The following is a 13,808-nucleotide window of genomic DNA, read 5'->3' on the forward strand; positions in this document are numbered from 1 at the left end:
ACCACTGACAAGAAGGTCCTTAAAATGTAGATGGTATTGTCTAGCTTTAAGTATAATTTCACGCTCTATCCTGACCGTAAAATTGTGTGTCCAGTAATCATGTTGAATCTGAAATCTGGCAAAGATGTCAAACCCTACAAAGCTCATTGATAGAACGACAGAGCCTTCAATGTAGTCCTTAATGCACCTGATGTGTAAGGGCTAAAAAAAAAAACATCCGGGAGTCATGGAAACAAGTGGATTTACTTAAAAGGACATATAGAAAAATCACTGCAGGCACATGTTCGACTTGGCCAGTGTTTGGTTTATTCTGTTTGTCAGGTCAAAACACAAGAAGATTGTGTCTCCCCTTGGTGGAAAGTAAGGCTGACGGGGGAGGAGTGGGGGGGGGGGAGACGGGGGGCAAACGCACTGTGGCCTGGTGATCAGCTACTGTTTCCACATGTGCCACAGCTAACAGTGAAAATGACCAGATGATAAAAGACTAAACCTGCCTGTTTCCATTATGGAATTCGCCCTGTGTTGCGGAGGAGAGGGGAAACAGTGACGACAGGTTCAGGTCTTGGAATTAACAGAGTTGGTTTGTGTTTTAATCCCCCAAGGAGTCACCTGTGAACAGTTAGACTCCAGAGAATGGGGCCACATTTGCTGCCTGGCCCCACACAGCAGGCAGATCTGGTTTAAGTTAATGTATTTTTACCAGGTAAGAGGGCAACATTCAAACAATAACCTTTTAGTGTATGTCACTGTTCTGAGGAGATTTATGGCAAAAACATCATAGCAAAAACAGAATCTGTTATCTTTTATAACACTTAATCAGACTGGAGTTATTTTATGTTATGGAGTTATTTTGAAGGTCAGGTAGCACAATTAATAAATAAGATCTTAAGATCACCATGGAAACAATAAAAGTCCGTGAATATGTTTTTCTCTGCAGGGTTTCTGTGAATTTTAAACTAATAAAGTTTGAATTTGAACTTTTTGAGCGCATTATTGGGTAAAATAAAAAGAGATTCTGTTTGTAACACACTGTGGGCTCTACACGCACTACCTCGGACACGCACAGAGGTCTTGGCAGGAGCAAGTGGGCTGTTTCCAACCTTTGAAGAGGCGTGGTCAGAGGCGGCACTCTCCAAGCGAAGCCAAGTTGAGGATAAAATGTGGATAAGTGATGCTTTAGCTGCTTTGGTGCAAAAATCCCGAAAGAAGAAAGACCAACCTTTCCCTTTCAAACTGATGACAACCCAGTAAAGCGACCACATCTCATCTTTGAGTCATTTGATATGGCACCCAACAACGACAGTCATCACCGCTCCACCTGAGCTCTGCTACCGACTTTGGAGCGTTTTTTTTTTGTTTTTTTTAACACCCTTCTTGGTGCAGACGTTTTCTCACAGCCAGATCTCTGTCAGGATCTCCAGAAGCGGGCTCCTTTCCGATTCATTAAAGGTAAATTATTTCCAAAGCCTACATTAAATCACACCACTCCATTGCTGTTTCAAAACGCATTACTCTTCACATTTTCCATTAGATATTGGCTCGTTACATCAGCCTATGTCAGCATCGCTGCTTGCATACTAAAAAAGTTCAATGAAAGCATACGTTTACATCGAGCTTTGTGAATACAGGAGCCACATTAGGCATCATTCTGTGACCTTAACTACATTTATAGCAGCTGTACTACTCATTTAAATTTGAAATGCAGTATTTATTTTCCGAAAAGATGTCCTTCTTTTTATTTGTATTTAGGGACGAAGTTGTAAAATCTTCAAGGTTGGACACTTGTTATTGATTTTGTTCAATCCTCTAGTCATTCCCAGCCTGCCAGATTACCCCAACTGAACCCATTCATTTACCTGTGGCACAGTCACAGACCAAGTGTCTGCAAGCCAGTGCACCATCCTCACCAAGTTCAATATTGACCCAAGTTATTCAGCAAATTTGATACAGAACGTCAGTTCCAATCCTTCCAATAATCCTGTTTTTCTCTCTCCTTTCGTCTTTTTTACCAGCTCACATTGTAGAGGAGTTTCTTCTGGCACACAACTTTTTCCACCCCATCCATCCCACTTGAGTTTGAGAGGATCCCCACATTGCTAGCACCAGACTTTCCAAGGATGAGACGCGTGTCCCCGCACTGGCTGAGAGGCATGTCCCTATTCCTGCTGCTCCAGACAGCAACATCCATGGTGATGCTTCCAAACTCCACAGGCTGGGGGCAGATCTTGGACAAGTATCTGGACGAGGATGGGGACTGGTGGGAGGCCAAACAGAGGGGGAAGAGGGCCATTACCGACAGCGATGCTCAGCAAATCCTGGACCTTCACAACAAGCTCAGAGGCCAGGTTTATCCTCCTGCTTCCAACATGGAGTACATGGTAGGTGGATGGAGGATGCAGAGGTGTTGTCTGTGCAGCTTTGTGATCGATTCCCATGATGCTGTGCATTTAATCTCCATGCTGTTTATACGTGTTAAAACATTTTGACCCTACTCTGAACTCCTTAAGAGTCGTGCACACTTGTGGGCCATATAGCTTAGTGAAGTGACCCAGTCACCAGACTGCCTGGCACTTCGCCCACTTGGCTCACACATGCAGCATGCCAGCATCTAAGCACTTTCACACATGAACCTCCACACACACACATTTGTACCCATGTGACTTTGGTTGTTTTGCCAGAAGAGAAGAATTTCATCAACTTGCCAATAATCACATTTCTCCAGCGTTTTCTTTTCTTTCTTTTTTTTTTTTTTTTAACTCATGCTAAGAGATTTGTTTGACTTTATCCTTTAGCCATCACGTGTATGTACAGTGCCAGATCACTTTTCACAGTGCAATTAGAATCAGAGCACGGCACCAGGGCTTGTTTTACCAGCTGTCTCACCCCCCACTAAACACACACATGCACATGGGCACCACACACCTTCTGAAACTTAGTGCTGCACAGATCTGGAACTTTTCCAAATGCACTACATGTGTAGGCACAGCTTGACCAATACAGTGCATTGTCACCAATGGTAGGAGGTTAAAAATCAATACAATGTGCAGGAGGTAATGAGGGTTTTATCGTCCTTTCATCCTCATTTAAAGAGCTGTAGAACAAAAGGCAGGATTATTCTGTGGTAAAGGCAAATAAACAGTTCCTGCTGGGGGCAATTGCTGGACTGTGTAATTGTATAATTGAGAGGTTCGACTTGGGGACCACTTGTGTGTGTGTGTGTGTGTGTGTGTGTGTGTGTGTGTGTGTGTGTGTGTGTGTGTGTGTGTGTGTGTGTGTGTGTGTGTGTGTGTGTCACACACACACACACACACACACACACACACACACACACACACACACACACACACACACACACACACACACACACACACACACACACACAGACACAGACACATGCGAGTGGAGAAATGCTGAGCCAGCAGTGCACAGCTCTTTTCTACTGTCTCCTGTTACAGTTGGCTGTTTTTTTTTTTTTTTTTTTTTTAAACTCCAGGGGCACCCAGGGGTGAAATATGGAAAGGCATGCAACAAGAGGATGTGAGGGGCGAGAATGAGAGTGAAAGTTAGCAAGGAATGCAAGATAAATAGAAATAGACGCGTAAAATGATTAAAGTGCGAGGCAGATGGAGTGAGAGACAGCATAGCAAAACAGGTATCAAAATAATTAAAGTGAAGATGAAGAGGTGAGGTTAGAAGAAATCAGAAAAGAACTGACATTTGGAACACTTGCAAGAATAAGCTGAAATCTTACATGCATTTCTGTTGGTGTCAATATCTTTTAGGCTAAAACTGTTTAGGTCACAAAGTGGATTTTCAGTGATTGCTTTTGCAGTTTATTTTGAAAGGGTCCCTATATTTCTTAGATTCTCCTTCTGTCTGTGTTGAACTGCTGTCACCTTTCAGAAACCTCACAGCTTCACTGTACTGGAAGACTTCATAGACATGCTCGCCTGCTTTCCGACACACTCATCCATGCAGATGCGCACGCACACACACACACACACACACACACACACACACACACACACACACACACACACACACACACACACACACACACACACACACACACACACACACACACACACACACACACACTCCCACAAATCCATGCGCACATACATAACTATTTGCCCATCAGCTCTTTTATTGTCCGCCATTGTACGAAACCACAACCCGAGTGACCCTCTGTGGCAATCATCACAGAGACTTGGAGATAACATCGATTCAAATCCCCTTCTTTCCTCCCCCTTCATCTGCTTCCTTTTCTTGCCCTCTCTCTCTCTGCCTCCCTCTCCCTTATCCCTGTGGCTCCGTTCCCATTCTGTCATTATCCAACACAGAGGCCCAAAAAATTCCCCGGATAAGCATTCACACTCCGTAGTGATCCACAAAGCTTCGACGCAACGTCAGTAGGGGGGGACAGCGGTTCTGCCTCTCACTCAAATGTTGACCCACAGGTATAAACAGAGAAGTGTCAGCGTTTGAAGCCCTGGAAGACAAACAGATGGCATCTTGGGAGAAAGGGCCCTGCCTGCCTTGATGTTTAACTTGGCTTTGCTGGCCTGCACTCAGGTCTGAGGTGGCTGTGATATTTGTGATTTATGATAAAGCGCTGGTGATATTTTTAGGGCCAGGGTGAAGTGGAGCTTCCCTGCAAGCATCTACTGTTTTAATTTATTGTTGAATAATGTGGTTGATGTGATTCATGACCTGTGGAGCCAAAAGAGATGTTAATTAAGGTCTTGGCGAATACATTTGCCTTGAATTTATCCAATATGTTTAATTATGGCAACATGGACAAGCTTCTGAAACAGTATTTAGACAGGATGAATGGTAGGAAAACTGGCTTAGACTAATAAAGCTGCTAAATACATCTTCAGACCTGTAAAGTTGAAAGGACAACAGTATCCCAAAAAAGCAACCCTGAAGTCACAAAGCTGTATGCTCATGGGGCCTCACCTGAACTGACTGTATCCCAACCCTTACTCCAAACAGTTTGGTCAAAGGCTTCCTATCTAATCCTTCCCTCAGCTTTACTTTCCCATTTCTCATATCTTCCCCTGCTTTTCAGTATTTCTCGGCATGCACCATTGATTATGAGCAGGAAACCCATACTTGCAAAGGAAGTAGCCCTCCGTACCAGAATGCAACCAGATGACCGAGGAAGAAAAAAAAAACCCGGCCGCAAATGAAGTGTTACGCGAAATAAACAATGCAGTGTGCACAGCGCCGAAAGACTTTAGCAGGGGAGGTGTTTTTCTTTACGGGCCCCGCAGAAGTGCGGTCGGAGAGGTTGGTGGGCGGCGGGGTTTGTGGTTACAAGGCCTGCTCTGCCAGGCTAACTGTGCAAATAGCAGCTTGACATGCCGGCTGTGCACTGTACAGACTCAACAGCTGAAAAATATGTCTCAGTCGCCACTTTCTGAGCTGCTTTCACTGCAACTTTTCTGGATAATGGAATGAGTCCCTCACCTTGAAGGAGCTGCTTATAGTTATCATTATTTATCACAAATCATGTCTGTGTTTTCAGATCCATACCCGGTTATTAATGGTTCAAAACATTATGTCGACCACACTCAAGTACAGAGTGTCTTCTGTGCTGTGGTTTGCAGATCGTTTGGCAGTTACCACAACTCAATTTTAATCTGCATAAATAATGAATTTTGCAAAAGGAAGCCATTCTTTGGCAAAATCAAAGAGGAAAATGATGTAGACAGAAATCAAGGTTATGAATTGATGGCCTTCCTTGAACATTCCTCCAATACGGATGATGACCAGGATTAAATCTGTTGGTGACGTAAAAAACAGATATGACAATATTGACATGCGGATATTTATTTGCAGCTCACTGCCAACAGGGGTCAAACTCAAACTCATGAGAATAAATTCTCATTCCTGTTTTAGCCCTGGCTCTGTCAGTCGTCATCTGACCTTACTGTGAAAGACAGACCACGGGCAACTGCAGATGAAGTTGCCGTTAACACTGATATGCTCCCTCTTTGGAGGTGTAGAGGATAATTTTTATGTGTTTGTTCTATATGCCAGTTATGTAACCTTTCCACAAGTCTCGGGTCTTCAGATCTAACATTCCCCTCTGTGTCAAACAATATCACGCTGGTGTTGTTGATTTAAACAAATATGTCCACTCAACAGCCAACAGGATTCCCAGAAACAGCTGAAGAAACTGCTCAGTTAAGAGTTAATTTGCAGCACTGCCAGACATCCTGTTGTTAGGTCGGTGTGTGTTTCGGGAGTAATGCAGAGAGCAGGAGTTGTTTCTGGTGGGACTGAAAGTGGGTGACTGATAATGGAGAAGGAGGAGGAGGTGGAAGTGAGGTTATTTTAGTGTCTGTTATTGGATGAGATTTCACTGAGGGTAAGCTGAATTCCAGGGCCCGATGTGTGAAATGCAAAAACTTCTCACACCTTCGCTCGTATACTAATACATGTGCGCACACACACAAAACTAATTGACTTCCCTGTAGAATCCTGTTATATTAGTCATCCCAAAAGGTGAAAGTGAAGGTGTGCAATTAAAGGAACACACCGTGTCCTTCAGAGGAGTTACAGCTGGTATTATTCTAAAAAAAAAATTGAATAGTAGAATGTAGGTCAGCAGGGAGGATGGACGCTCTTTGCATTCCCAGAAAACCCCAGAATGGAAATACGATCCTTTAGTATCCTACCAGAGCCAAACTTGACTTGAGAGGGCAATTCAGAGGGAGGTAAAGAGAAAAAAAAAGCTTGCACCCAGTCATCTCACCAGAGACATATGGAAGGTATTACTTAAAGAAAAACAGCTTTTGCATTTTTTGAATAACATCCAATCTCACGGGAAACCCCATCCGGAGAAAAGTCAGCTGAGTGGCAGCGAGAAAATTTAAAAAGCTCCACAGCAGCAGCAGCAGCAACACATCAAGACAGTTTAGTTTAAAGATCAGTGGAGCTCTTCAGCAGCTCAGTCCCTCTTACGCATCATGACATATGATAAGTAATGCTTGTTCAATATGTTTTTAATTAGTCTACCATCTCTCATCACATTACTGACCACAGAACAAAGACTGTACAGCAGTAGTATCTCCATGTACTCACTAGCACTCCTCTAACCTGACATTGCCATTATTTATCACCACTTTGCATCAAATATAAATCGAGAAAAATCTACTTTTTTTTTTCCCATCATACCTCCTGTGCAGGTGTGGGACACCGAGTTGGAGCGTACAGCAGAGGAGTGGGCAGAGACCTGTCTGTGGGAGCACGGTCCGGCGAGCTTATTGCCACAGATCGGGCAGAACCTGGGGGCACACTGGGGAAGGTAAACAATTTGTTAGTATAGACAGTTTGTGCAAGTATTTTACATTTGATGACCAAATAAAGCCCAAAGAAATGCATGAAACATGTTCTTTTCTCTCCCTCTAAAACTAGTCATTTTTACTTTTCTGTCAGTGTGGGATCACAAGAACTGTGGCTTGCTTGTTGCAGACTGATCTGTTTTGTTTCACATGACCAATTTAGCTTTGTAAAATGCTGTCATTTTTGTAAAGAAGTGGATCCAAAAGCACAACAGTGAGGCAGGTTGTACAACAACAACTTACTTACCAGCAATTGGTAAAGTTACAAATCCCAAGCTGGTGGACACGATGCAGAGGGGGAACAAGAGGCAAAAAAAAACAGGCTGGGTACAAAGTTAACAGAAACAGAACACTAGGGAAACTAAGGTTTATGATCTGGGACACAAAAACTTAAGATATGGCAAACAGAGAGCAGACATACAGAGTGGACTGCATGGTAGTGTGGCTACAGGTGAACAGATTCAGGAAGTGGGAGCAGGTAGGGTGGGTGTGGCAGGAAATAAATTGGCAGAGAGAGAGAGACTGGGAACCTCAGGTGGGTGGAGGTGACAATGAAGGAAACACATTTTTAAAACTGAGAAGCAGAAAGACAGAAGATCATAACTGTGAGAAATGCATTACATCCATTCATAACATTAGTAGAATCTCTCTGAGACACTCTTGAAAGTTTGTAGGTAGAGCTTGCACCCATCCCAGCAGAGACACAAGACTAAAGAAATGTTTCTTGTAATATTGTCATCATACATTTGGCTGCTGATCTCTTCAGGCATCGTCCACCCACGTTCCACGTGCAGGCCTGGTATGACGAAGTGAAAGACTACTCCTTCCCTTACCCTCAGGAGTGCAACCCCTACTGTCCCTTCAGATGCTCCGGCCCAGTTTGTACACATTACACACAGGTAGTGAGATCACTACCATACCTTTTTAAGACTTTAGAGATTTAAGACTGTACAATGAGCAAATTTGTGTCACTCAGTTGTGTTTCACTGTCCACCTTGTCACTCTTCTGTAGCTGGTCTGGGCCACCAGCAGTCGGATCGGCTGTGCTGTCAACTTGTGTTACGACATGAATGTGTGGGGACAGATTTGGGCCAAAGCAGTCTATCTTGTTTGCAACTATTCACCAAAGTAAGCACATATGTTGTGTGTCAACTGCGTGACTGATATACAGGCTTCAAAAGTAACAAGAATCTTTCACATAACCTTGTGTCCTTTCAGTGGGACATCATAGTATCATTTGCAGGTTAATTGGAAAATGTTTTCAGTCATACTTGAAGTTGGGTGTGGGTTATAAGTTTTGTTTAATGTGTTCGCTTCAATAATCCTTGTTTGTTACTTCACCTGAACAGAGGAAACTGGTGGGGCCACGCACCTTATAAACATGGCACCTCCTGCTCTGCCTGTCCTCCCAGCTATGGAGGAGGTTGCAAGGACAACCTCTGCTACAAAGGTATGCCCGAGCGACACAGAGAAAGACAGAGTAAGACAGCCTGAGGAAAGAACTGCACATCACACCCTGTTTTTGTTACTTTAGTTGAAGATGATAGTTCCAATCCTCCACCAGAGGAAAGAGAAGAAAACAACTTCATTGAGCCGGAGGCCCCCCGTACTACGAGGCCCCGGTCCAGGGCCTCTAAGCCTGAGCCTCCCAGCCTCCCCGCCCTGGCCCCCACCAAGCCCCCCACAGAGGACCTGCTGAAGAATGAAGTGGTCAACACACAGCAGATGTGTAAGCTGCCATTTAACTGTTTATTCTGGATCTGGTTTCATCTCAAAATGGGGTTGTAGGATATGGTTTTAGGAGTGGGAGGGGCAGAGAGTGGAAGTACAGGACAATGTGCACTTTACAGAAAAAGAAAACTTTTCAAAATTGTGACCAAAGAAATGGAGAAGAGCCGCTTGCTAAGTGTTGAGCAAGCAATAATGTATAACAAGCGTAAAGAAAATAGACCTTGACCGGAAATATTTTTCTTGCAATTTATCTTAAATTGCCTTGATGTTCTGTGGCCTTTATATGTCATCTCCCTGATTAATCCTGACAGTTTCTGAAGTGTACTTAATATTGCAAGTCACTCTTTGGAGCAGGGAGGGGAGGTCTATTTTAGCATGATACTCAGAGTGTGTGTTTGTTTTTGGCTGGCTGAGGAGGGTTGTGGGGTGAGAGGGGCTCGCTGTGGTTTTTAAATGGATTCCTCTCTGCAGCGCGAGGGGCCTGTGCTTGTAAGATGAGATGCTTCCTCCAGTTTTAGTGACCACCCTGAATCTTGTTGCAGGAATTCTTGTCTTTGGTTCTTGAAGCATCACAACAGTGTCTCCACCGACTTTCACTCAACTGAAGCTTTTAGAAAGCAGTCACCTGCATCAAAGCTGCTACAACCTACGTGTTGTTGCCCGTTCCAGTTCTCAAAGGCATCTGTGTTTATGTGTTTCAGCTCAGCTAGTGACCTGTGACACCAAGCTTCGAGATCAGTGTAAAGGAACACCATGTAACAGGTACGGGGAAGGTACAACAGGATAAAAACCATAACACAAAGAAAACTATACAGTCAATTTACAAATGGTTGTTTTTTATTTACAGATATGAGTGTCCAGCTGGATGCCTTGATACTACAGGAAAAGTAGTTGGGACAGTTTACTATGAAATGGTGAGGACACAAGTGGATGTACTCATGTGAGGCGTCCAAGATGAGGCATTTGCACACTACACAGGATACAATGATCAATTGTCCTTTCTTACGCCCACTTTCGGACCCAACTCCCTCCATCTTTTGGGTCAAGCTACTTTCATGCTCATACTGTAGTGTAGTCTAAACAAGGCATAAACCAAATTGTGTAGCTTCACTACAGCTTGTATCTATTCAATAAAAAAAAATTAAAAAAAATCATTGGGAAAGACAGGTGCTAACTTCTAACTGCTGTGTCAACAAAATGTAAATTATGTTGTCAATAAAATTTTTTTTTTTTTTTTTTTCAGCAATCAAGTGCGTGCAGAGCCGGTCTGCATGCTGGTGTCATAGATAATGATGGAGGATGGATGGATGTAACAAGACAAGGAAGAAAGGACTTTTTCATCAAATCCAACAAGAACGGAGTTCAGTCGCTTGGGTGGGACAATAATATTAGAAACAACATTGCTGTAAACTTATACTGAAGATAATTGTTTGTGATATTGGTAGAATACAATGAGTGTTAATGGAAATAATGAAATCTGATGTTGTTGTCTGCATGTCCTCTCAACAGGAAGTATCAAAGTGCTAATTCCTTCACAGTTTCCAGAGTGACAGGTTAGTCTGACAATGTTATTTATTATAAAATTTGCTCGACCAGTATGTTGACACTCACTGTATTTCTTTCTTACAGTTAAAGCCATCACTTGTGAAACCACAGTTGCACTACTGTGTCCATTTGAAAAACCTGCAAAACATTGTCCAAGGTATGGACCTTACTGTACTGTATGTCTTACCGAATGTCCGTCTCTTTAATAACTTATGGTGCCCAGCTTCATGTCTATCACAGTTGTTACTACCTTCAAATTGTTGTCTTTTTAGGTTGTACTGCCCAAGAAACTGTCTAGAAGAGAATCCTCACATATCCAGAGTAATCGGTACCAGAATATACTCAGATGTAAGTCCCTTTTTATGAAGCTTAAAGTACCTGTTCACAACCGTCTGAGTTCTACATGAATTTAGAAATAGAAATAACGTGTTACTTTTCCGAAATGTTACTTTTCCTATGTCATGATCCTGCAGAAGTCCAGTATTTGTCGAGCTGCAGTCCACACTGGAGTCATCAGGAACAATGTGGGTGGTTACATCGATGTGATGCCAGTGGAGAAACGGAAACACTACATCGCCTCATACCAAAATGGCATTTCCTCAGAGAGGTAAGAGATGGCTCATCTACATGTAACAAACATGACCTATGTGGATAGCATGTGTGGGCAAATTGGCATGTGGCTTATATAGTGAAATTAGTAACACTTTTTTGTTGTCATTGTGCAACGAAAACTTTTACCACCATTGTAGAAACACTAAGGGAGGAAAGTGAAGGGGTTAATGCATTGTGGCCCAGAGAGGAGGAGGGAAAAAAAAAATCAATGGGTCACAGGTGGAGAGAAATGTATCCACTCTTTCCTCCTTGTGGACCCAATCTTTTCAAGATTCAGGCAGTTCATTACATCTTGCATGCAGTGCACATGGGAGGGTGATTAGCATGCTTCTGGTTTGAAATAATTAATTGTTTTGCAATTAGCTCAGAGAAATTGATTGCATCTTTATTGGTTTGTTTTGTTTTGGTTGTAAATCAGGAAGGACAACCAGTAAACACAAGTCAAATGTTTAATATGGTGGCCCAGATAAAGTAAAAAACACATATCAACAAACAAGCACATAAAGCAGTGAAAAGCCAAAGCAGTGAGGAAATAGCATCTTGACAGCAGTTATCCCAAAGGGGATCAATACTGGGTGACAGTTTTGACAGGTTTAGCTTAGTCCAAACAATATGGTGGATGACCTTGAGCTGAATAAGATTCATAAGAGCAAATGCAAAAAAAAGTTTGAGTTTTTTGTTTTGCAGAAGCGTGTGAAATAATTAATGTTAAACAGGTTGAAATATTGTAATAATTGAAAGTAGGACTGTTTCAGGTTTGTTTATGATATTCAAGACTGTAAACATAATTGTAACCTAGTACAGAACAACATAAGGTCACGAATTAACAAAGTGAGAATAAGTCTTACCTGTAGCCTAAATTGACCTCTGAATAGTTTTCATGAGTGGTTAATTGTTCTAATACAGTAAGAATTGGTCATCAGTAGAAGGAAATGAATAATTTCCTGCATCTGAACCCATACAAGGGTCAAAAACACTGAGACTATATTGGCCATGTCTGTAATTTACACAAAGATGCTGAGAAAGTTTGCAAGTAAACCAAAAATATCTTACATAGAGGGAGGACTAAGCTTCGTGAAAATTGAGACAAAGACAGCAAATTCATAGGTTAACAATAGTATACTCAGTCAGAGACGATAAAACACCTCAAGGCAGGTCTGCACGTAGAGCACTTCATCGTCCACAAAGGGGAATATTTTTGCTGATATCACCCCACTATTGTTCCATGTTTACTCTGAAGAGGAGAGTTGAGAGTAGCCTGCCCCTGTTGGTGCCACGTGCTAACACAGAGCAGGAAACTAGCGACATCATAGGTTTGTACGGTGGCTGTTGGAATGTTAAGAAGCTTAATTCAGGCAATAAAGCACTCACCCAATTCAAATCTATGCCGTGGAAAAATGCTATTTTTTGCAGAGCTCTTCTGTATGAAGGGAAGTAAGCAGATCTGATCTGAGTCAGGAGATTCTAACCTATCTCCGGTATGAAGGAGGGGACCATTTTTTAATAAAACCGCTGGTCAGTCAAGACGTTGTTGATGCTAATAAAGTGAGGGCATGTGTTGAATACATGCTGTACCTCCCTCCTGCAGCATTTGGGTCACAGGTTCATACCAGCCTCTTTTCTAAGTTAAAAGTGACCCACATACTGTGTTCCAGTTTTTAAGAGATATTAAATTGCACCTACTTTGGATTGTTCTGTGGTCTGCAGAATAGTTATTGGTAACATGGCCTATGTAGAGGAGAGACTGACTTGCACAGTCTGATTTATTAAAAGCCCTTTCCTCTCTCCTTTCGTCTGCTCTCACTTCCCTTGTCTCCACTTCATTTATCTTTGTCACACTGCTGAGATGCTTGACGTCGGCCCATCATTTATCTGTCTCCTTTAACGTTACAACATGTCTGTCTTTGTAGGATTAACACGTGAAGGCCGCTATGTTTGTGTAAAAATGGTTGGTTTATTTGTTTTCTCAGGGAACTTCAGCCTCTATCTGTTTGTGTCCTATCTGTCATCAGAGTGTCAGACGACACACTGACGCGTACATTTCTCCACAAAAAACAGCCTATCTGTTTGTGTGTGTCTGTCATCCGCGTCTCCCCGCAAAAGGCTGGGACATGTTCTGTATCTGACACATGCCGTGCCCAGACTGACTCTCCCTCTCGTGTCTTTCTTTCCTTCAGCCTTCAAAACCCTCCTGGAGGGAAGGCGTTCCGGGTGTTCGCTGTGATTTGAGTGCCCCAGAGGGCGGCTTCGCCAAACATAAAAGCGCACTTGGGCTGTTGAATAGGGGGTAATCAAGCCATGTTGTCAAACTCAATGACTGAAATGTTTCTGGCTTTGCTACACTTCAGAGGTTAGAGGTCGTCACCATGACAGCGTAAACCCAGCAACAAAAACTTGACATGTACACAATGAGAACCTGTCTGTACTCACTCTCATGGAATTCGCAGTTTGTCAGCTTTGTTATTTTATAAACTGTAAATATTGCTGATTATTTAGTTGTACATATTTGTGAATAGTATTACAGTTGTTTTGTTTATGTGCCATTGTCTTGCCTTTTAAACAGCT

General features: G+C 42.6%; 1 protein-coding gene across 2 annotated transcripts; it reads left to right on the forward strand.

The window, feature by feature from the left end:
• The first annotated feature begins 1,390 nt into the window (after nucleotides 1–1,390).
• On the forward strand, nucleotides 1,391–13,808 carry crispld1a (cysteine-rich secretory protein LCCL domain containing 1a). 2 transcript variants are annotated; one of them, XM_069705584.1, is made up of 15 exons: nucleotides 1,391–1,449; nucleotides 2,013–2,378; nucleotides 7,200–7,318; nucleotides 8,122–8,254; nucleotides 8,368–8,483; nucleotides 8,705–8,805; nucleotides 8,890–9,084; nucleotides 9,788–9,848; nucleotides 9,934–10,000; nucleotides 10,330–10,460; nucleotides 10,596–10,639; nucleotides 10,716–10,788; nucleotides 10,904–10,979; nucleotides 11,105–11,238; nucleotides 13,421–13,808. In XM_069705584.1, exons 2-15 carry the CDS (start codon nucleotides 2,118–2,120, stop codon nucleotides 13,470–13,472), a joined length of 1,563 nt encoding a protein of 520 aa, XP_069561685.1. In that variant the 5' UTR covers nucleotides 1,391–1,449; nucleotides 2,013–2,117; the 3' UTR covers nucleotides 13,473–13,808. The 2 variants fall into 2 exon arrangements, with proteins under 2 accessions (XP_069561685.1, XP_069561686.1); XM_069705585.1 differs by lacking the exon at nucleotides 1,391–1,449 and having other exon boundaries at nucleotides 1,913–2,378.

The sequence above is a fragment of the Brachyistius frenatus genome, unplaced genomic scaffold, assembly GCF_029030835.1.
Source record: "Brachyistius frenatus isolate BFR_SWC_R1_liver_20210118 unplaced genomic scaffold, ASM2903083v1 Contig_57, whole genome shotgun sequence".
In the NCBI taxonomy this organism is placed as follows: Eukaryota; Metazoa; Chordata; class Actinopteri; family Embiotocidae; genus Brachyistius; species Brachyistius frenatus.

Coding starts and splice junctions, on each gene's coding strand:
- crispld1a (XM_069705584.1), top strand. CDS start 2,118: ATGAGACGCGTGTCCCCGCACTGGCTGAGAGGCATGTCCCTATTCCTG. Junction 8,255..8,367: donor TTTGTACACATTACACACAG/GTAGTGAGATCA, acceptor ACTCTTCTGTAG/CTGGTCTGGGCCACCAGCAG. Junction 8,484..8,704: donor GTTTGCAACTATTCACCAAA/GTAAGCACATAT, acceptor TCACCTGAACAG/AGGAAACTGGTGGGGCCACG.